The sequence below is a fragment of the Vidua macroura genome, chromosome 9 (assembly GCF_024509145.1).
Source record: "Vidua macroura isolate BioBank_ID:100142 chromosome 9, ASM2450914v1, whole genome shotgun sequence".
NCBI classification, from domain to species: Eukaryota; Metazoa; Chordata; class Aves; order Passeriformes; family Viduidae; genus Vidua; species Vidua macroura.
Window position 1 is genome coordinate 18,907,835 of NC_071579.1, and position 23,212 is coordinate 18,931,046.

General features: G+C 39.9%; 1 protein-coding gene across 1 annotated transcript in view; it reads right to left on the reverse strand.

Moving 5' to 3' along the window:
- The window catches only part of PRKACB (protein kinase cAMP-activated catalytic subunit beta), a 67,640-nt gene extending 49,633 nt beyond the window's left edge, over nt 1-18,007 (reverse strand). The window contains exon 1 of the mRNA XM_053984901.1: nt 17,701-18,007. Coding sequence (XP_053840876.1) covers nt 17,701-17,746 — 46 coding nt within the window. The 5' untranslated portion in view covers nt 17,747-18,007. The remainder of the gene's footprint in view (nt 1-17,700) is intronic.
- Between the last annotated feature and the right edge of the window lie 5,205 nt (nt 18,008-23,212).

Below are 23,212 nucleotides of genomic sequence, written 5' to 3' on the forward strand. Positions count from 1 at the left end.
GTCGACATAATTTAAACAGAAAATGATGTTCTAAAGACATGATTTATATTTCATATTTTGGCATTCAAAGGCATTAAAAAAATCAGAATTAGTATTCTTTTCATAACCTCTACATGGCCCTTGTTTACACATTCTTTGTAACAACAGATACAGGCATGTATTTGAATTTCCACAGACTGGTACTTCCTGCAGAACAATGTATGGAACTATCCTGGCACTCATTCAGGATCAGGCAGTGAAGGAAATGTATTGGTTGAGTTCCTTTGGAAAGACCTACAGAACTCTGGAAGAAAGATGAAGTAGCCTTTAGCAGCATCAGGACAAGCTGCTGCCAAAGGCTACTAAATACCATCCTTGAAGAGTAGACACTATCCTTGTTCTGTGACAATAGTGACAATACTGTGACAATACTTAAACCATATCATTTTCAGCTGTAGGTACTGCTGCTTTTTTATCCCCAGGATGATGAAATGTTACTTGGGTGCCTATTTCACAAAGAAGAAATAAAAACTATTAGAACAGGAAGAAAACAAGCAGGGAGGAAAATGAGGCTTTATTTTATTCTCTACCCACTGCATTGGTTAACTTTTAGTAACAAATCAAAAAACTTTCATACAGACCTTCAACAGAAAATAGTTTAAAGCAATGTGTGCATGCACTACTGTAAAAACTCCAATTTGAACAAAACCATAATGGAGACATAAAGCTAATCTGTCTGAAACAGATCTATGTGGAAAGACAGCTTGGGAAAGAGGTGTAATGAAAAAACAGAGAGGGGCTCTGTGTGTATGTTAATTACATCTGAAAGAAGTTCAATAGGACTCATAAGAAGTATACATAGAAATGAGGGAAATAAGTTCAATTCCTTAATAAAACCCTTCCACCCTCCCCCATCATGGGGGAGCAAGGAATCCTTCAATTATTATAAGAGCTATATAACCATAAAAATTCATTTTAAGATTACTCTATTATGGACAATAGAGGCCTGACAGAACCAGAATAGTTTCACCAGTTTTTTTTAAAGCTTATAAACTTACACAAGAATTACAAACTTTCTTAGCAGCAAGAGAATATCAGTTTTACAAAATGAAGTGGCACGCTTTATGTCTGGTGGTGTGTGATCACAAACTCTGAGAAGCTGTTTCTATAGAGAAAGCATATACTGATCTTTAACTGCCCAGGAAAGGAAAATTATGTATCACCTGAAAAGTCACATCTTGGCCTGGTGATAGAAACACTAAACCATAAAACAAAGGCAAAGAACTAGGTGATACAGCAAAAGAATCTTTGGACAGTACATATCATTGCAGCTCTGCTAGTCAAGGAAAAAACAACCAAACCCATGCTCCTCACACAAATGCACATTGCTACCTACTTTACCTGAGCAGGTTACCTGTTTTCATCATTCACTCATCACTTGAACAGAAATAAGTGAAATGCTGCTCTGCAGATTATCTTGATTCAACCCTGGGTATTTATAAAGAATGTATAAAATTCTACCTATACAAAGAAACGAAGGTGAGAAGTCCATAACAAGTTTTCTCTAGCCATGCTCAGTCAAAAAATAGCTTGCTGTGTTTTTCACAGGCTGTCTCCACTATTTGCTCAAACTCTTTGTGGGGTATTCTTGCTGTGTCTTTGACTCCCCTCAGAAACAACACACACTCATCTTCCCCAAATGAATACAGGTACACAGGTTCTCCCACCTGAAATATTCCACCGGTGAGCTGCCTGGTTTTTTATTTTGAAAACATCAATTTGGCTGGTTTGAGTTTTGGTGGACTTTTCAGTTTATTTACCAAGAATAGGAAAATTACATTTCCAGGCTTCATTTTCACTAGAAATCTACCCAGCCCATAATATCACAAATGTGATAAGAAAGGACAGCATAAGAAATGTTTGAATAATTCTACTCTTACCAAGCAAAGTAAGATACTGAAAACGACCTGAATATACTGATAAAGACAATATATATACTGAAATAATCTAACCTTTACTTCAAAGCAAAGCAAAATTAAACTAATATTGAGTTGCTAAAAATATTAAAATGCATAGTTTTTAATCTGCAATAGTCATCACTGTCTACTATTTAAAATAACACTATTAATTATCCTGTAATATGAGATTAAAATATATTCTTGAAATACAAGGTGTTAAAAAACACCCCATGGCACTTTGTTTCAACAAAGTGTACATCTCCTTTCTCTTTTTTAAATATCACCTGAACAGATGCAGGATTTGAGGGGTAAAGTTCATTAACAATGACTATGTCACTAGCCCACAAATACTTTCTATACCAGACTTTAGAAAACAAAAGACAAAACACAAGTCAGATGCATGGTGTATAAACACTGGTTGGCAAGAAAATATTTTCTTTTAGTGAGTATCCTAAGAGTGTTTGTCATTAAAATCACTCAATGAAAAGAACGTGAAGAAAATACTTTACAGCAAAGATACATCTTTTATGTTGTTACATGTACTAAAATAGAAACACTGAATTAAGACAAACTGTCTTGGTCCTCAGAAATTAATTTGTTCCTAAGCTAGATTCTTTTTGTTAATAAATCAACAAGTAATACTGCAATATGTAGCTTGAATTAATGAAAATGCTATACTTGCATTGTGTAACAGAGGACCAGAATATAAGATTTCATTTTAAAAAGATTTTCAGTTTCTTAAAGTGAAAATTTTCTTAAAAATGCTCTTGTTAAGAGGTTAAAACATTCATTAATGTAAAAAAATGTTAATTGCACCATGCTAGTATGTGCCAATAGAACAACAAAAGAAAAGCAGACCCCTTACCTATTAATGTCTTAACTTTAAAAAATCAGCTTTGAACATAAATGTCCAAATTTTTCTACCCTTAACCAGACACCCAAATTCAAAATATTACTACCACACCACCACCACAGACTGCAAATTACCCCTATTTACAGGGGGCTTACATACATATCATTATTTCAGATCAAAATTAATGCTACTTGGAATAGCAGTATGACCCACACATTCTGAGATTTAAATGGAAAAAAATTTCTAAGAGGATAAATATTTCAGATATACTTTATTTCCTTTTTATTTAAATTAATCAAATACATTTGCTTAAAAAAAGCTCCCCACGATATATTAAAAGACCTTCTCTTGAAACAGGCCTCTTATTTTGGCCACTTCATCAAACTTGGTGATTACGATGGGAATGGAACAAGAGCTGGCCATCATCTCCACTCTTTTTTGCCTTTACCAGTAAAAAGATGAACTGATACCTGCTTTCCTGTAGTATGACACATACAATGTCCACAGAATATTAATATATAGTACAGAATTTTGAGCTACTAACGCATGAATGCTTTAAGATGCAGCTGTCAATATATTAACTACTGTTTCTTCCCATTTTCCTGACTTCAATTCCAATGTATCTCTCACCAACAACATCATTGTCAAAATACAATAAAATGTTTACAATGATCTTGCCTAGAGCATAATTATATTTGCTGTATTAAAACTGTTATTCTTCTCCTCACTTTCTCCAACCTGAAAAATCATTCATTGGTGATGGTAGGAAAATCTCTTCTTGCCCTTGTTCAGAGCTTTTCTTCCTTCAGTTAAATGGAAGTCCATCTATACATTAAGTATGCATACTTCAGTATAAAGCATCTATAAATGTTAGGCTACTGTTAGGACTACATTTTTGCCTTCTTAAATTGTAAAAATTTCAAGGACCAGATTTATATCTGCTTGTAGGTCATCTTTCAAAGCTGTTCTAATTTTACTATCTCTTCTTAAATACTATCACCAGTGAAGAAGTACTTGAACAGAACAATTAGCTGGAAGTACTTTTTAAACAGCAATGAAGTCTAATCACAGTATTTTGTTACTTCACATTACAGTCCTCTAAGTTCAGTTCTAAATTATCCAATCTGTGAGAATTACTCCATGTTTGGACCACAAAACCACCCCAGTAAGTACATCTATAAAAATGAAATACTGGTTTTGTTGTGGTTACGTATTGTCTCATAAAATACTGCAAGGTTGATACTGCTGCAGCAGGAAAAGTAATTCTGATTCAGATAACCCTCCTGCAACTACACAAAGAAATGGGAACTTCCCAAACAATAACAGATGTCAGCAGCATCTGCAGTTTAATCGCTCATGAGAGAATACACTCTGCCACGTGATGAAACACCAGAAAAAATTTAATGCTACCTTTCATTGAATAGTTCTTGGGAGATCTAGTGTTTCATAATATCCTTGGAGTGTAATAAAGGTCCATTGGGCTCTTTTCAGCATGGAAAGAAGTGTCCCAAAGAGGAGCAATATCAACAGACATGTCAACAATTCCTTTTTTTTTTTTTCTAACACACAATACTAATATACTTCTGTATTTTGGAAGATGAAAGATGCTCTTCATGCTACAATGCTATAGCTGATACCTGTATCATTAGCAAATACTCAATAGGGATTAATAATACTATTTCTTAATTTTCTCATATCTTCAGTATTTACTATTACTTCGACTCAGAAAGTTGCCAATATTGTGGCTTACACCCATATACTGAATATATTCCATCTTTTGCAATTGAAGTATACATTTTCCCCAAATGTATTTCCCTCACTAAATGTCTCCTTTTCAATATTAAATGTGCATTCAACAAGAAATCAAAAGTGTTTTTCATATAACTCTTGCCTTCTTGAGACTATCCAACTGTGTTCACACCATTTGAGAAGAATCAAAATTCGCACCCTGGCTTTATTTCTTAAAAATGTACCTATTGTCTCCTTCCCAGCTTGCAGTCACTTTTTACAAACCCCTCTCTAGTGCTGCACAAGTATCAAACAATCTCAAGCTCTGCTACTCAGCTTCTCTGTAACATGTCAGAGAATCACAGAACATCTGGATGGAAGGGACCTCGAGGCTCACCTGGTCCAACCTTTCTTGACAAAAGCATGCCCTAGACAAGATGGCCCAGCACCCTGTCCAGCTGCACCTTCAGTGTCCTGCAGTTGGTGAGTCCACCACTTCCCTGGTGAGATCATTTCAGTGGCTGACAGTTCTCCTGGTGAAAAATTTGTGTCCAAGTCTGAAGGGACCGCATGTGAAAGGACTGCACTTTCATGCTTTCCATACTGAACATCCACTGCTCTGTTTTCTCAGCCACTGTGTCTTGGGCTAGTCCTCTTAACAACTAGACTGGCAGCAGAACAAGTAAAGTTTGTATGTATTAGTGGAAATGAATGAGTCAATTTAGTTGGTGGAGAAAATTATAGTGTTGTGAATAGAACTGTGTAAAACCAGCCAACTACTATTTTCTGTTTGGAATTATTTTCACACAAAGAAAGGCAGAACTACCATTAAGTTATTTTTGAAAGAAGGGGCAGTAAGGCTATGAACTTTTTTTTTTTTACTTTAAATGAAAAATACATCCCACAGAAAATCAGTATCTTCACCACTAAGCAAGAATTCAGTTCAACTGCAGAAAAGATAAATGCAAGAGATGCCTTCTTTTTTTTGCCAAAGATCATACTAAATTTCCAATGCTTACACCTCTAGCTTTACCATACCATTTAGGCTAACTTTGGTATTGGATTCTTTCACATCTCTCATTGTGCTGCTGCACAATTCTGTACATCTCTTCTTCCTCCTGCTACTCCCTACTCACATGCTATTATCTAAAAGGAATGTACATGTTTTAGTCATATTCCAGTTTTATTTGTCTTAACAAATACTTGAATACATTCTGGAGCAATTAAAATATGAAGAGGAAGGCTGGTAATCTTTTTGATACCTTTGACAAAATAAGTTGTGCTGACAACCATGAGGATAATCACATTTAACAGAACTAAAATGATACAAACACTATTTTAGTCTCAGTTGTAAGCAAAAACTGGGGCAACTCTTGCAGATAGCATTTGAGAATGGCATGGTGATGCATAGCACTACAAAGTCAGTCAGCAGCACCTCTGGATCAAGGGAAGGCTCTGAAGAGTCCCTCAAATTAAAAACCATCTCATGTTATCATATCCAAAAGGTGATATCGACACTGTGCAACAGTAGTGTTTTCTTCTCCCCTTCAGTGAAACATGTGTGTTCTCTTCAATGGCAAAAGCCACTTGCAACACCATTTCCCCATTTTGATCCCTCCTTTGTATCAGCCCAGCACAAGGTGGGGTGGTGTTTTAAGAATGGTTCATGACATAAAGGGTTAAAACAGCAGCACCAGGTGGGAGCAAGGGTCTTAACCATTGTGGTGAGACACAGAGCAGTCCTTGAACAGCTGTATCAGCACAGGAGGAGCAGTGAATTGTAGCTATGAGCAGAGCAGGGGTGATAAGGGCAGGCATTTTTCAAGTCAGCTTTACTGCCAAGGAAAATTGGTCATGTAAGTACTGCATAAACAGCAAGTTGAAGAATGGTTCATAATTATAGCCTCAAACCTCAAGCTGGAGACATGTTTTGGGTTTTTTCAAAAAAATCATACCAACAAAAATCAGGTTCTACTCTGAAGACTCTTGCCCAGCAGACACTATAAAATTGCTTCTAAAATAGGTCCTGAAAAAAAGATTCTAAAGTAACAGTGACAAGTAATGGGGGCTACAACTGGTTTGAAAATTCAATCAAATCATCATACATCACTGTCTTATATGTGAAAAGAAGAAGTTATTTGGCCAAATTATGTTCTATATTTCTGCTGTCAATTACTTAGCAGATGCTTTTGTTAATAAACTGCATAGTTTCAAGCATCTGTTTGAAAACAGAAAATAGAAAACAAAACCCAAAAACCTCCACCACCGAAAAAATCCCAACTCTTCTGAAGTGAATAACTAATACCATTTTAGCTCCTGAAAGTACCAAGCTTCTAGAGACACTTCCATTAAAAAAGAAAACAAAAAAAATCCAACAAAACAAAAAACCTCGCAAAAAACTAACCAACCAAACAAAAACCCAAACAAACAAAACTCACCAAAACCAAAGTAAAAACCCAAAAACCCCACAAGAACTGGCTGAAGCTATACAATGTGCCAAGTATACCTGGCACATCTGGCAGAACAAAGCCAGAATGTATCTTTGGGCATCTGGCATGAAGTAGTCAGGGGTGTCCTCTCTGCCTCTGTAGCAAGAGCTGAACTCAGCTACCAGACTGAGGCAGGAGTGACCCCAGCAGAAGACTGTTGTCCCGTGAGATACATGTCTTTCCCATGCAGTATTTCCATAGGCTTCATGGCATCCTATTCATCTTCACACCTCATCTTGGAAAATTCCATTATGCCCTCATACATCACTTTCTCAGCATTTGCCCTGCCTAGACAGCAGGGGATGGGATCTCCTACCATCAGGAGAGGCACAATGCCAGGTGGATCAGCTTGTACTTTGGGCTAAATCCAGAGCCCAGTCAGGAAAAATACATTAAAGATATGAGCACATCCATAATGCTCTGCCTGGGGTCCTGAAAGCTAGCTCCCTTGGGGATAAGATGGAACACATGCATGCCACAGTCCAAGTGGGATTAATGGCAACCTCGACTTCAGCTTCTCCAAAACTTCTTATTAAGATGCTCTTGGTTCATCTTTACATTTATACATTTCCTCTCTAGATCTCCACGTGATCTCTTCATCAGAGACTCAAGGATCTCTTCATCAGCGACTCCACTGCTCTGACCAAGCTGTAACCACGTGGAAGAAACTTTCCAAGACGTCTGGACACCTGTGGTATTTTGACCTCCTCAAGCATCTCTGGCCAGCATTCATCAGCTCCCTTTTTTGGGATGGGAGTATGTGGACAAGACCCAAACCATATCCTGCTCAGAGCTCCCTGTTTTTACATTTCTTGACTCGTGTTCCTTCTTTTATCAGCTGTTGCCTGTTTTTTCTCCATCCTCATTTTCTGTAGTTTCTCATTCTCAAGGAGAGCGCTAATGTTTTATTAGGAATAAATTGATACCTGTTCCTAAGGAAAAAGCCAATAGAAGCAATGACTCAAAGCAGCTACTTAAAAAAAGTAAGAAAAAAGCAAGCATAGGACATCCCTCACTCCCCATGCCACACAGTTTTACAGATCATGCCCTCTAGCTATTCTAGATAAGAGATGCCACTTACATAGCAATTACATAGACATCATTCCATCCTTGGACATGGACATCACTCCATCCTTGCCAACCTTTTCCTGAGTGTTCACCTGAGATGCAAGGTGTTTGATGTTCATCACCAACACATGGTAGTAAGTATTGCTTAAAACCAAAAATTGTTAATTGAAATTGAAGAACCCCAAACTCTACACATTCTTTAAAGTTCAAGAATGTCCTACCTTGGAGTACAATATAAAAAAATGAAGTTAATATGCAAATAAAATAAATTCTGCATTTGAATATTAAATGAACAGTTGGATTATGAGGTAGGTAGCATCAAAAGAGGAATCTTTTTGGAAGAAAGCAGGTCATAACAATAGACCAAATTTAGATAGAAACTAAGCTTTATTAGATATTAATGCAATCCGTGTGAAAAGCAGGCTAATTTTTTCAATGTCAGTTTTGCATCTGATCATTTATCCTCAAGGAATTCAAGAGAAAAAATTGCTAATTTGCAGAAAAATCAGGAAACACCTTAAGAAACACTACAAACCACTACACACCCTCACTCTCCCTGGCAATTCCACATCCCATGAAGCTGCTGTACACTTAAATTCCAAAACTTGCTTGTTTTGCAATTTGTTATTCATACATGCCATTATATTAAGCTAAAAGATCTACCACCTAATTTCTCTCTGAAGTTCAGTTCACTACACACATACCATTGCAATGTGGATTTTTCAGCCAGTGGAGAGAATCCAGCTTGAACACACAATGCACTATTGCACTCTACTGCTTTAGAATGCTTAACCCATAGTTCCCAAAGCAGAGGACCAGTGCTGGGAGTTGCAGGGTGTGCTTCTCACTACACAAGTCTTCACAAAAAACAAACATACAACTGAAGCATTGAATTTTCAAAACTAGCCAATATAAAACAGTCCTCAACAAGTTAATGAGAACATATCTTCTTTCATTATGGCTGTTCGAGGGAAATACCATGATCCTTCAAATGGGCTTGGCATGATTTTAGCTATGTAATGCTCTTTCTCTCTCTCACCACCTACCCTGTTTTTCAATGAGAAACTCTGATCAAAACCTCCATCCTCCACAATAATCTATGGATCAGTTAATAAAATGTTTGAACATAGATAATTTGCATTAAAAACTTTATCTTAATGATAGACTTTGATGCAGTTAAATCACAATTTCGTCCTGTGCAAAGTAAGGCTACATTATCATATGCTTATAACAATCAGAATTTACATACACAATAAAACTGTTACTGCAGCTTGCTACAAGACAAAGAATTTCAAACTGCCTAAATGTTATAGTAATCAAAACTAACCTTAATCACTATAACAATGCAACTACTGAAGTGGCAGAGTACATACATCCTTAATTATGCCATTTTGTGAGAGGGAAAGCAAACTGATTCTGGGCACAGGCAAAGTAACAGTCTTTTCTATCTTTCAAGTTTCCATCTTCTTGCCAAAAAAGCACTTTCCTTTGTTTTAATTTCTTGAGCCACATGGCAGCTGTGAATGTCTGTGGGTTTACAGACAAGTGCTAGCAGCAAGTACAGTATGTTAATGAGCACATACTTCCTAGAAACAGCTTAACCTGAATGAAACAAAAGAAACAAAAAGTTCTTGATGTTGGGGCTTTAAATATTACAGTATTTTAGCAGAAGGATACAAATTAACAAGAGGCAGAGGAATAACAAACTAACAATTACATTTACAAAGCACCAAACAGTTTAGATATTCACTCAGCTAGCAACATTTTAAAGGACACACAGGTAAGATACCTTGCTACTTTACGGTTAGTCTATCACAGAAATACTGTATCTCTCTAAAGAAAAAGGTCAGTGCAAGTAGAACAGCACCTCTCTAAGCCCTTCCTAAGGGGAGGATTTGGCTCAAAATGCTCATCAGGCTTTCTCTGGTAAAGATCAGCTATGCCATAGAAATGATTTTTGCTTTCTCAAAATCTGGACACCCATTTAGTTCTTACATGCAGAGCATATTTACATGCCTCCCTGATTTATTGAAAAGTATTTCTGAAACCAAAACTATTGCTCAAAACTACAGACAGATGACATCCCAATGTAGAGAAACTGGTTGTTTATTCAGAAGGCACAAAAACTGTGGCTTTAAAAACCCACACAAAACAAACACCAAGGCATTTCCACACCTTTACTGCATAGCATAATGCTAAGAAGTTAGCCTAACCCTTACTACATGTATAACAAGGAATACATACCAGAACTCATTCTACCAAAAGCCAGCAAACACCTTTTCCTTCTGGGCAGGGAAAAGCAGAAGGTAATTTAATGGAAGAAATAAAAACTTCGTTACATTTATTCCTCTGAATAGCAAATTGGGAAAAAAACAATAACAATAAAAACAACCAAACAAAACAAATAAATAGATACAAAATGAAAATCTTAAACAGAAAAAAAAAAAATTCCTCTTCTAAAATACTATTGTCTTAAAGATCCATATGGCAAGTGCAGAGATAGAAGTAAGCAATGTTTTGCTCTATTTTTCTCTACCTTCATATAGCTCTAGATGTCCAACTGCTAGGTGCTAGCATCTCTCACCAAAAACTTGAAGTCTTGAATTTCTCATATAAACAAATGTAGATGAGAAAGTGGTAGTTTGGAGTAATAATTTTTTCAAGAAGTTGTCAGAGTGAGATCTTAAAGACCTCAATGCTAAAAAATATAGACTCCTTTTTCTTGCCACCTGAGCATTTCATTGCCAATGGTGCTTTCAACGTTTTCTTTGAATCTGTCTTTTGCCATCTGACACCTCAGTGAATTGATTCTGTGTGCAAAAATAATTATGGATAACCCAAAGAGATAAAACCTGCATTGTTTTCTGCCTATTAAAATATCTTAACAACGGATTGGAGAAAACACTTGAATCATGACCTGTGAAGGGCCTAGGAATAAAACCTGATTTTTCAACAGTGCAAGTCACCAGATGGGCTCAGCTGTTTTGTGAAACCTTACTCTTAGCGGATGTGATTCTGCTGAGATGTGGAAGAAAGAGCAAGGGAGGTGCCAAAGAGAGGCTCAAAGGAGCCCTGAAGAGACTCCTGCTCACCGCTGCTGATCCCAACACCACAGGCAGGCCAGCAGCTCCCTTTAGCTCCCTGCACAGCACACCCTCTAAATGGCTGCATCCCAATTCTCCTGCTACACAAACTAGTCTCACCTTCATTTCTTGTCAGTATTTACCTCATTTTCCAAAACAGTTTCAGTGAAGAAAATATGTTTGTAGAAACAAAATGGGGTCCTAGCTCGTGACTAGCCCTCCTGAACACCAGGATAACAAAAAGAAATAAAATGTGTCTAAATCCTTTCCCAACCATTGAAGGGGAAGGTTAAAAAAAAAAAAAAGAAAATAGAAGCCCAAAAGGAAACAAAGTGATTTTATCTTCTAGTTTTGCAACTCTAAGACAACATACTCCTTACTTCAATTACTTCCTCAGAGCTCCACTGCTACTTTGTTCTCTTTCCCATTTCCCAGGAAACACTTCTACCTCCCAGCAGAGAAACCGCTTATGGTAAGAAAATACTTGCAGTACAGCCTGAAACCACAGCTCTGCTTTTGGCAGCAGCAGTAGGTCAGGCAGCTCCTATTTAGTGCCTGCTAGCCACTCTCTCCTCTGTGCCATACCCCACCTGCACTGGTCCAACTGCTTGTGTGGCTGCTGTGAACTGAATCAGGAAGCCAAATACAGGTTAACTAAAGTCCCTTCAGCTTTCCCTTTTCTGTAGGGTTATTTTTAACCTAGATCAACTCAAAATCAGTTCACCTTGTTGTCACATAGTTACTCCAGCACACTTGAGGGCACAGAGGCAGGAAAACAAGTAGCAGGGGACAGAAAAGCAGAACTGCAAATGAAAGAAATGCTTATGAAATAGCACCTTGTACCTGAAACAAAGTTTGAGAGCAGCACTGCAGGGTAGACGTTTTATCAAGTTCTAGCCCTAAATTTCACAAGTTTATAAGGAAAATCCCCACTGACTCAAGGTTCCTAACACTGAAAACTTTGCAAGCTTAAATGCTAAAAGCACTGATTAAAAAACCAGTCTAGATCCGATTCTAGATCAGATCTGATCTGGAACTCACCTGCTGTACAGCAGAAACAATATTCTTTATTAAACCAATTGCTGTAGTTTAGAAAAAAAGTGAATCTGGACTAACAAGTCCTTTATGATGTCTAGAAAGTATGCAGGCAAAACACAAAATCTGACAGCTGTCCAAAAGCCTTTCCAAAGGAGCTCTGTCCAAAGGAGGGATGTGTCAGCTCCAGAAGACCTTTCACCCTCTGGAGAAGACTCCGTGCCAGCCTGGCGTGGAACGCAGCTGAGCCCTGCACTCCACACCATAGCCAGCACTGCTGCACCCTTACATTCTGCTACCAGTGAGAGGCTTCATTTTTGCAGCACAGCATAGCCTTAATTAGGCCAAGGAACAAAGCGACTTGAAAGAATATGAGAAATCCCAGCATTATTCAAGATATTACTTTTGATTATGTCACTTCTACAAATGTGGATGGGTAGTTGAACAAACACTAAACAAACCCAGCAAGGAGGGAATGCCAAGTAATTTAAAACACTCTGTCTCTAAAGTAGTCTGAGCCTGTAATAAAGGCCTAACCACAACAGCTAAATACAAATCAATTTATCACTTGGAGGCCCTTCTGACCTTTTGTTATGCTACTATGTGGTTATCTTTAATGAGTGATAACCTCTCTCTTTGCTAGTCCAAGCTGTGAATAAGCATTTTGTTTTTAATTAAAGCAGAATTTTCAGATGGTGCCTCTCTTCACATGATGCATACTGGTAGTCTTACATTGGTGATTACAGCAGAGGGATTTTCAGATATTCTTTCAGCAAGTAATTACAATAAAATATTTCTTATTTTCTTATTGCTGAAATCTACCTGATTAATAGAGGATACAGCCCCAACATAGTGGGAAAGAAGCTTTACATACATTGTTTAGAGATGTTATTCATGCAGGCCATTCCAGCATCACTCCAATATGTACTTTTAATTACTCTTTATACAATACATATTTTAGCTGATGTTCTGATCCAAGAACAAGGCTCCAAAAGCTACCCATTTCAAAATTTGAGCACTAAACATAATGAGCAAAAGAAAAAAAGACTCTCTGTTGAATAAAACTACACTCTGATCAAAAACACTCAAGAGTCTCTGGAAAAGTGACAGGGAATCAGCTATCTTGGGATAGCAATGGATACAGAGCTTTTCACCTCTACCTCACCAATTTTAATCTAACCAAGGTCAGCAGTGATAGAGCCTTGCCTCATCTAGTAGTCTTAACAAGAAATATACTTGTGGTCTCTTTTGGTCTTCAGCAAGAAAATGCAACAGAATGACCAGCAGTGAATACATATGAAAAATATGAAAAGAAAGAGAAATCCTCAATTTTTAAGAAATGCACCCAGAGGAGGTTAAAATCTACTGGAAAAAGAAAAAGTAGAAGGCTGCATCTTCTTTTCAAGCACACTTCAAAGGAGCACTACTTAAACTTTCTACAAATTATAAGAGTTAAAAAGCAAAGAATTGAGTATAATAGGAACTCTGTCATACTGAAGGTACTGTAGGGAAAGAAGATACTTTGAGGAAAAGTGGGAGTGAATGAACACAAAACTCACATGCAGAATACACATCACACATGCTGTATTTGGCTATTTAAAGACCACAGAAGTCAAAGTTAGTGAAATCATGCTGGATTAATAGAACCAGAGATCTGGCTACCAGGTAAGAAGATACATGTACAGAATTATGCTTTGAAAATCTTATATAGTTTCCTTTTAAAATACATTTTAAGAGCAATTTGCTACCACATACTGCCACAGAAAAAGCAGCAAAGACCATCTGAATCCCAGCAAATAAAATTCAGAAGCCAAGCCCACGTCACTGGAAGAAGACAAAGTTTACACGTCTTCCAGACCCTGAACAGTGTATTCTAATCACCTGGTTTCTCATCCAGTTTGGTGCTTACAAAGAAACAGACAACATCACGCCTAAGTACTCTTGAATCTGTAGGGGAGAAAGGGGAATGGGCAATGGGGGAAACAAAATAACCCAACAAAAACCACAAACAAAACTGCAAGTGGGATTATTATTAATTTATAGCCAAACCTCTTGCTGTCATGTATGACATTCCTTTCCATATCTAATAGGAGAAATAATTCAGAGCCATACATCATAATTACTTTAAAAATCTCTATTATTGTGTTATTTGAAGTAAAACACACACAAAACTTTCTACAAAGTATATCATTTTGCAGGGCTCACATTCATTCTAGTTTAGAAAGCAGTTCTAGTAAAGTTAAAACATTCCTGTTTTGTGTAAAATTAATGATTTTGAAAGTAACAGATTCACTTGCTGAATTAAAAAGTTATGTGACCTTTTTTAAACCTCAGATGTGTTGTAGTTATGCTTCATGCTACTTTCACAAATTATTCCAAGATAATGAATAATAATAAAGCTAACATTTTCCCACATTAACTGCAACAAGTTAAGGAGGACTCCCTGAGGCCTTTTTTAAAAAATGATATTTACTACATGTTGATATTTTTAACTTCTAGGTTGCAAAAGTTCTCAACTACTGTAAATGGAGCAGCTGAAAAAAACCCAACAAATAACAAAGAGAATAATTAAATGAATATTAGGATGAGGAATCAGAGTAAATTTTATGGCAACTGATAATTGTGTCTCTCCAGTTTTCAAATGAAAGATACTTATATTACTATTCTAAAAGGCCCTCAGAATTTGTAGGTTGCTGTGGAAAACCACCAAAGCATTTAAAACAAAGCTTAAAATGGAGCCGGAACCCTGAAGCTTCTTGTTACCAAAGGATAACTTTTAGTTTTGGTCCTCCAAGTCAAAACCCAATGCATATTAGGAGAATGTGGAACAGAAGGCCATAGAAATAAACCCCTAACAGATTAAACGGAAGCTTTCCTTTCTATCCTCTGTATACATAATGTATCTTCCCCTCCCTGCTACACAAGCCCCATTCACTCTTGTGGTGACCAAACTTAAGAAACCACCACCACTCAGAATTCATTCACCTGCAACTTCAGCCCAGAAATACCCCTAAACATTTCCTCTCATCTTCTACTGGTGTTCACATACTCATGGTTTTATTCCACTTCATTGCCTAAGTGAAGTAACAAGTACTAAAGATATTTCACTATAAATGGAAAGCTACAATAAATGAGAAGGATATAAGGGCCATAGCTGGGTGAACAGCATTTACTGTGCTGACCATAGACAGTGCAAGAGGTCTCAAATTACACTTCATGAACTAGTAAGTATAGTTATCAGGGGAAGCTGTGTTACCCTTCATTGTTCTTCCAAGGACCTTAGCATGCCCTTGATCCACACAATTCCATAAGCTCCATTCATGAATCAAGGCACAATATCACCTTTAGAATTCAAAGCTGGATATTCTTCTGTTACCCCTTCAAACAACTTCATTTTCAGTGTCCTGTAATCTGGAATACAGGCTACTGAGGACACTTGACACGTAAAACTAGAAAACTTGTTTAACAATGCAAAAAAATAGTTCAGAAATATTAAAGCTCCATCTCATTGTATATTTCTTCAGTTTTTGGTTACCATGTACCATATGAATAGACGACAATCAACATTCACTGACAGTAAACCAAACGTTGTTTCTAATAATTAATTAGTTGTTTAGTATCCATATATTATCAATCTTACATGGTAAGTGAATCCTGGTCTTTCCCAGCAGTATGTAAATGATGACCAATTTTTTCTCCTAGTTACAGGAGTTGTATCATTACAGAATTTTGTTGCTAAATATACTGAGTAATTAAACATCTGAGCTTGATGGCTCTAGCAGCATTTAATTTTTAAACACTAACAAAGGGAGAGAGAGATTCTGAAGGAAACTCCTCCTGTAACCTAAAAAATTACTGTATTTTGTAATATGAGAATTAATTAAAATGAAAGTAAACACTGTGTGTTGTAGTGTTATTTAATTGCACAAACTAATAGCAGTACAGTTACCATGAAGTACAAAATGCAGTGTTTTGTCATCTGAAGTACTTCAAACAATCCACCCTCTCCATACTTATCTTTATAGTTAGGCTAAAATACTTCCCATCAAAATTAATGCACTCAACTAAAAAATAAAACCACTAAACAATAACGGTCAAATACTCATAACAGATTTGGATTGTGAAGTCTAAAATAATAGTGAGCTAAGACATAAGAACTGAAAGGTGAAACCAACAATCAGAACTGGGTAGGTCAGCCAGAGACCTACCAGAGCAGGTAGGTCCGTGCTCCCACAGCTGGAGGCAGCCACTGCAGATCCCTGGGAAGCCAGAGGAATGCTGTGTGGGCAGGACCCGGCCTATGCAAATCGGGTTACCTAGTTCTACCCCAGACCTCAATAGTAAATACACAAAAAGTACACACACTTATACACACTAAAAAAACCGAACAACAACAAAAACAAACAAAAAAATCCAAAAAAACCGAGAAAAAAACCCCACCACAAGAACAAAAAAACCCAAAACCAAACCCATAACCCCCCCAACTTGAACGCTGAAAGTTATTTCCATTTTAATGCCCTAGGATTTTCCAGTAACAAAGGGTATTGTTGTCACAACACTGAGCTTGCACAACTGCCTGCTCACTACGTCTTGTCTTTACTCTTATCCATCACAAACATACCCAAAGTTTTTCACTAGAAAGGAAGTAAGTCAACATGCAAAAAAATAAAGTCTAGGGGTTTTTTTCCCAAGAACTGAATCAGCTTTATATTGTTTAAAGTTATGCTGAAAAACTCAGAGGGGGAAAAAAACCCAACAAAACAACAAAAACAAAGCAAACAAACGAACAGAAACACCAGCAGAAAGCTCCCTGCCATGACGAGTTCAGATCAATGCTTTTGTCTTCCATTTTACTCAGGGCTCAGGAGAGCAACGCCGTACCGAGGGCTCTCGCCGCGCGCTCCTAGCGATGTAAACACGCCCCGGGCAGGGGCTGCGCCGCGGGCCGCGGGCACGGCCGCGGGGTCACCGGGGCTGCACGATCCGGGCGAGCACAGGAGTTTCTGACCTACATTCCCCGCAGCGGGATGAAAACCCTCCCGCCGCAGACGGAGCGCGGCGGGCGGGCGGCCTCCCCCGCCGGCAGGGTGTGTTCGGGGGTGGGGAAAGCGAGCGGGCCGGGGCGAGGATGAAGGCTGGCGGAGGCGCCGACACCTGCCCGCCGACACCGCGGCCCCGCCGCCGGCTCCTCCTCCACCGGGGACGGACACCTGCTGCGGGACAGCCGCACGCGCGGCCCGGCGGCGGCCTCGGCCCGGCGGCCGCGGGCGGGCTTGTCCCGCTGGTTTCCCGAGAGCCCGCTGAGCCCCGCGGCGGGGCCGGGGTCGGGCGGACTCCCCGCGGCGCCGCGCAGGCCGCGGCCGGGCCTGTAGGGGCGGGGGGCTCGGCCCGAGGCCGCGGGGCCTGCGGCGGCGGCGACGCGGGGCGGGCGCGCCAGGCCCGGCCCCGAGCCCTCCTCCGGGAGCGGAGCCGGGCGGCGGCGGCGGCGGCGCGTCCCCCTCACTCACCGCTCTCGATCTCGTTGCCCTTCTTGGCGGTGGCTGCGTTCCCCATGGCCGGGCCGGGGCGGGGGGCGGGAGGGATGCCGGGCGGGGGCCGGGCCGGGCTCGGCTGGCGGGGCGGCGCGGCCCGCGGGCGCGGCGGCGGCAGCGGCGGCGGAGCTGCCCTGGCCCCGCTCTGGGTCTCTGTGTCTCCGGCCGCCGCGGAGGAGGAGGCGAGCGCTCTGCCCCCTCCCCCGCCCCGCACTCGGCGGAAATGACGGCCGGGGCGGCGCCTCCTCCCGCTGCGCCGCCCGCGGGGGCGCAGCCGACCACGGCCGGGCCGCTGCCGCCGCCTCGGGCGGGGGCTGGCCCGGGGCAGGGGCAGCGGGAGCCCCGAGCGGCGCCCCCCGCCCGGGAGCCGCTCGGGGGGGGGCGGGGGCGGTGGGTGCCCGCGGCCGACGCCCGCGGGGTCTCGGCACGCTCCGCATCCCCGGCCTGGCGGGCGGCGGCCCCGGAGCGCCCCCGCTGCCGCAGGGCAGGCCCGGCCCGCCCGCGGGGCAGCGGCCGAAGCGGGGGCGAGGCCGCTCTGCCCAAGGTGACCCCGGGAGGCCGCGCGGGCCGCGGCCCTGCGGCTGCGCCCGCCCCGCGCCCCTGAGCATCCCCGAGGACACCCGCCCGGGCCTGCACCCCGGCGGCCGACGGGAGGAAACTCGCACTTGCCGCCTGTTCAGTGACTGTTTTTACACGGCTCACTAGACTATAGGGAAAAAAAAAAAAACGTAGAAAGTAAGCGGGCTGCCAGGAAAGAGTTTTTTTTTCCTCCCCCCCTTTTGCTGCCACCCATCATAAATAGCTACAGCTACACATTTTCAAGCGGTATTGTGACTTTCAAGTTGATGATAGCTCTCTTTATATATTTATCATGTGAAACGCTTTGAGTGTTTTAGCTCTGGAAGGAAATGCTTATCAAAAAAAGGCTCTATTTTATGTGCTTTAAAGTGGAGAGAGTGGAGAGCAGAAGTGCTAATCTTATGGATCACAAACTGCATATATTCTGCCAGGACAATGTATGTGATACCCAGCCTCTTCTGGCAGCATTCTTTCTCCAAGGCTGCAGGAATTGTTCTGGCTACCATCCTTCACTGGGGTTATCAAAATCCTCTCCCAGCACTGTGGGCTGCTTGCTGGTGAAGCACATGCTATCACAGCCTAATACTGAATTACCTTATTAAAATTCAGGGTTTTATACATATACACTAATGCACACTAAAGTAGATACTTCTAGGAAATTTCCAGTTTCCTGAGCCTGTGCAGTGGAGTACAGTGTATGGGAAACATGGGTAGATCTAGCCAGAGTGTGGTCTGCTTTGACAGCTGTACAAGCTGCCTGGATTATATAGCTGCAAAGTTTTGGGAACACTTACCTGAATTATCTTGATGTTTTGTAGGTTGTGATCAATGAACTTTTCAGTTTAAGGGACTTTCTCCTGATTTTCTTCACCTTTTCCCTTGCATTATCCTGATGTGTGTGATACTGCTTACTTCAGGGGAGTACCTATGTTTCTATGATTAAAGAAGCTGTCTCTGAGGAAGCCAGGTCTCTATTGTTTTGAAGATAGAAACAAGATTCAAGCATCATGAGGAAATAACCTGCAAACCATTGAGGGCAGTGAAGCAGCTATGATTGAAGAGAGCTGTTTCATTTTGCCAAAGCTGGAGTCTGTACATTCTTTATGCACTAAAAAAGAGGTTCAGTGAGTTATCAGTAATTCACTCTGCTGAGGAATGGCATGTAGATTGCAATGGCCAGTTCTGCACCAGGAGGAGAACTTAAGCATGGGAAGAGGAGAGGGTACTTTTGCCATCTGTCGTCTCGATCATTCATACAATGACAAAAAGTAGAACTCTGAGGTGCTGTAGTATTTAAAAAAAAATCTGAAAATTATGTCTCAGATAAAGATCTTATCCCAGTTTAAAATGTTTTCCCTGTTCCAGCCATCATAATTTTCATTTTGGCCAGATTGAGTCTGAGTCAGCTGATTTTCATCCAGGTGCTGACAGGCATTTTGATATCCTTGAGAAGACAGCAGTGGCATCGCTAACAAATGAGATTTGCTGCAGCATCTTTAGCATATTCCTGGTGTTACAGCTCATCCCTTCACTAGCAAATTATGCTGCAAAGGCTGCATATGTAGGAATCCACCAAGGTTCAATAGACATTACTGCCCTTTAGGTCTTGGTGGACAAGGATCAGCTGGTCATTGCATGTACTCCAGCAAAATCCTACATATACATGTCCAGACCATATATATATGTGTGTGTGTGTGTGTGTGTGTGCAGCAATGCACTGACACTGGTTCTCAAATAACCACATGCTCTTAATGCACATGCAGCACTGATGGATTTGCATAAATGTTTTTACCCAAACACTCCCTTTAGCAGAAACCTAACAAATATAATTCAACAGTGCTGTGAAATATTAAATTAACCACATCCATGGTTCTAGCATTACACCTGTAGGCAAAGATAACAGAAATAAGGAGTTAGGGCTAGACATTTGTATTCACATTCTCACTGCTCACACACCTTATACTACATTAACAAGTTAATAGTAATTGATTAATCGCAAAACATACTGATGATTTTAGATATTATGTGTATACAATCACTTAGCATTCAGACTGTCACTATTATTCCAGCCCTAATCTTTAGTTTCCTTAATTTTCTTATATAAAATCCTTTTATGCTGAAATGCCTCATATCACTGCTTATTAACAAGTAGTTTGCCTTTCTTTCAACACAATTGGTTAAAAAATGAAGTAATGCAAATATGAAAAATGTTCTCTTTGTGTCTGTTAATATATTTCACTAAAGGCCCAATCTGAAAATTAAAATTTCATTTGTTTTGCTGACCTATATGAGATTTAAAAAAAATATACTCAAAGAAAGTCAATTCAGCAGTTTTAGAACTGTATGTGATTTGATGATGTTGTTTCAATGACTCTCAGTGGGTTTTCATCTATTTATTTAACGTATTTGTTGGGAACTATCAGTTAGGAATATCCTAGCAAGACCAGTCCTTCACTCTGATAAAGCCTAAAGCTCTGTATCAGATGTAGAGTTCCCTCATGAAATTCACATATTTTACCCTACATAGACTTTGAACTAAAAATGAGAGGGTCATTTCAGGATAAAAAACCATAAATTTATTCTAGATTAAAGACTCTCTGGTGTTTTTAGGAGAAATCACCTGTTCATATAGTAATTACTTCTGGAGCCACATATCCTTTCACTCCATAATCATTCTGATTTCTAGATGAGATAATGACATTTCTGTAGCAACTACAGCAGTTGTTTTCAATACAGATTTGAAACAAGTCACTAAATTTAAATCATTACGCATCTTCATTTTCTTCTCTCGAATTTGAGGTGTGCCTGCATTGCAAGGGGTTGGCAAACACAGACTGATGGTTCAGCCCATCCCTACTGATCATCCTTAGCCTGAGGGTGTAGGCTCTGCTTGCCTTATGACTATGTACCTGCCTTAGCTGGGGTTCTCTTTCTGTGGCCAGCCTGCCTTACCATTGCAGCAGTGCTTGTAAACAGTGGGGCTTGAATACCAAATTAGACTGCTCTTCCCAAAATCCCACATTCCTTCATCTTTGAATACCCCTGGCAGCCTCCTTCTCTCTTCTAAACAGAATGATATATTTGGCATTTAACTCCTTGTTTTCCTTTTGGGTTGTTCCAGGCTACTGGCACATTTCCTGCTCTCAGCTAACCCCTGTTCTGCCAGTGTGGGATGCTTTTCTAGCAGGTTGCTAACGTGCCAAGAAGCATATGTATTTCTTTGTGAATATGGAAGATATTTTCCAAATTTTACAGCTTCTGACCCAGAAACAGGAATATTCAACACTGCAGCATAATTTCAGACCTGCCAAGAATATATCAATTATGTCATGTAGATGTGCTGAGGGAAAGGATGAAAGCAGGAGTACAGCAATTTCCCCTGCTCCCTATACTAGTTATACAGACAGCAATAAACTACATCCTTCTGCAGGGAAGGCTTAATCCTTCATTCCAGTTGAGGACCCACCCCCTCAGAGAGAAGTGAAAGGACTTACATCATGTTTCTACAATATCTGAGACTGCCAGCCCCTGAATCCACTATGAAACTAAAGCAACTTGGCTGAGAACTTGCTCTGCCAGATGTCCTGAAAAATGTTCTCTGATGCTCTTCAACTGTGAATCCAAAAGGAATCTGGAGCCTCAGGAAAGTGTTTGGCACCCCATGGATGTTACAATTTTGAGGGACATTTTTGTTTGGAAGGAGTCTTAAGGTCCAAGGACAACTTGGGCTCCCTTCAGTGTGACTAGGCAGACTTAAAGCAAAAAGCTCCAAAGGAAGTTTACACCAGCAGCCAATACTTCACCACTGCCACCCTCTCTTTCTTGGCATTAGATGTTTCCCAAATATTTCCTAAGATAACCACTGGTCAAAAAAAACCCCATGTAAACATAGAAAAAAAGAGTTTATATATTCCCTTGTTGATTTTTAACTACAGTTCACCACAAGCCTCTCAAGAGCCATAAAGCTGCAAGGTGGGGGTTTTCTTCTGATGTTTTAGACCTAATTTAACAAAACAGCTTCTATGCTTTTGCTGTCAGTATTACCCCCTACAAGAGAGCATTCGATCAAATTTTTTATGGATAGTGGCTACATGTTAATTCATCACAGGAGGTGACAGGTTCTGTGTTGAGGTCAATGTCCTGCAGAACAGACATGTTTTTTTCAGAGATAAGCTACAGACTGCCTTAATGGGCAAGTCCAGCTGCTCAGTTCTTGGCCTTTATCTCTTATGATCATTTGGCAGTGGGTGTAGTCTCTTGCTATCAGCCATGCAGCACTTTTTTTTCAGTTGCTTATAATTGTTCTGCAGATTATTCTGTATAAGTTGATTTTGTACATATTGAGTAGAGGAAAGCAAACAAAAAAAATCACTTCTTTTTCTTGTATTTTTAGTACTTAAGCAACATATTTGTACTGCTGCACATGAACTATAGCAGGAATGAAATCTAAGTCAGAGTTGATGGTATACTTGTTTGATATTTGATTCTAGTTTACTCCTACAGATTTGAATAGAAATACTACTTGTGTAGTCAAAGTTATTAAAAATGCATAGCTGTTTAAAAACTATATAGTAAGCCACTTTCAGGGTAGCTTACTTAGTTACTTGCATGTTTACCATAATTGAGCGGTGATCAATATTATACCGTTTGTTCTTATTGTATATTAAGACTCTGAATCACCTTCTACAGAATTAAGAAGATTAAAAACAAAAAACAAAAACAGTGGTGTTTTAAATTTATCTTTTTAGGTCTTTACTACAGAGATCTCCAAGTTAATTACAACTGTTAATTTAAAGTAGTCTAAGCTATATTAAATGCCTCAGTATCTATTTTTCCTCAGAATTAAAAATGACCTTAATTTAGTTTAGCCTAACTCACTTTGGAAGTGAAATATGCTAGGTTATCTGAA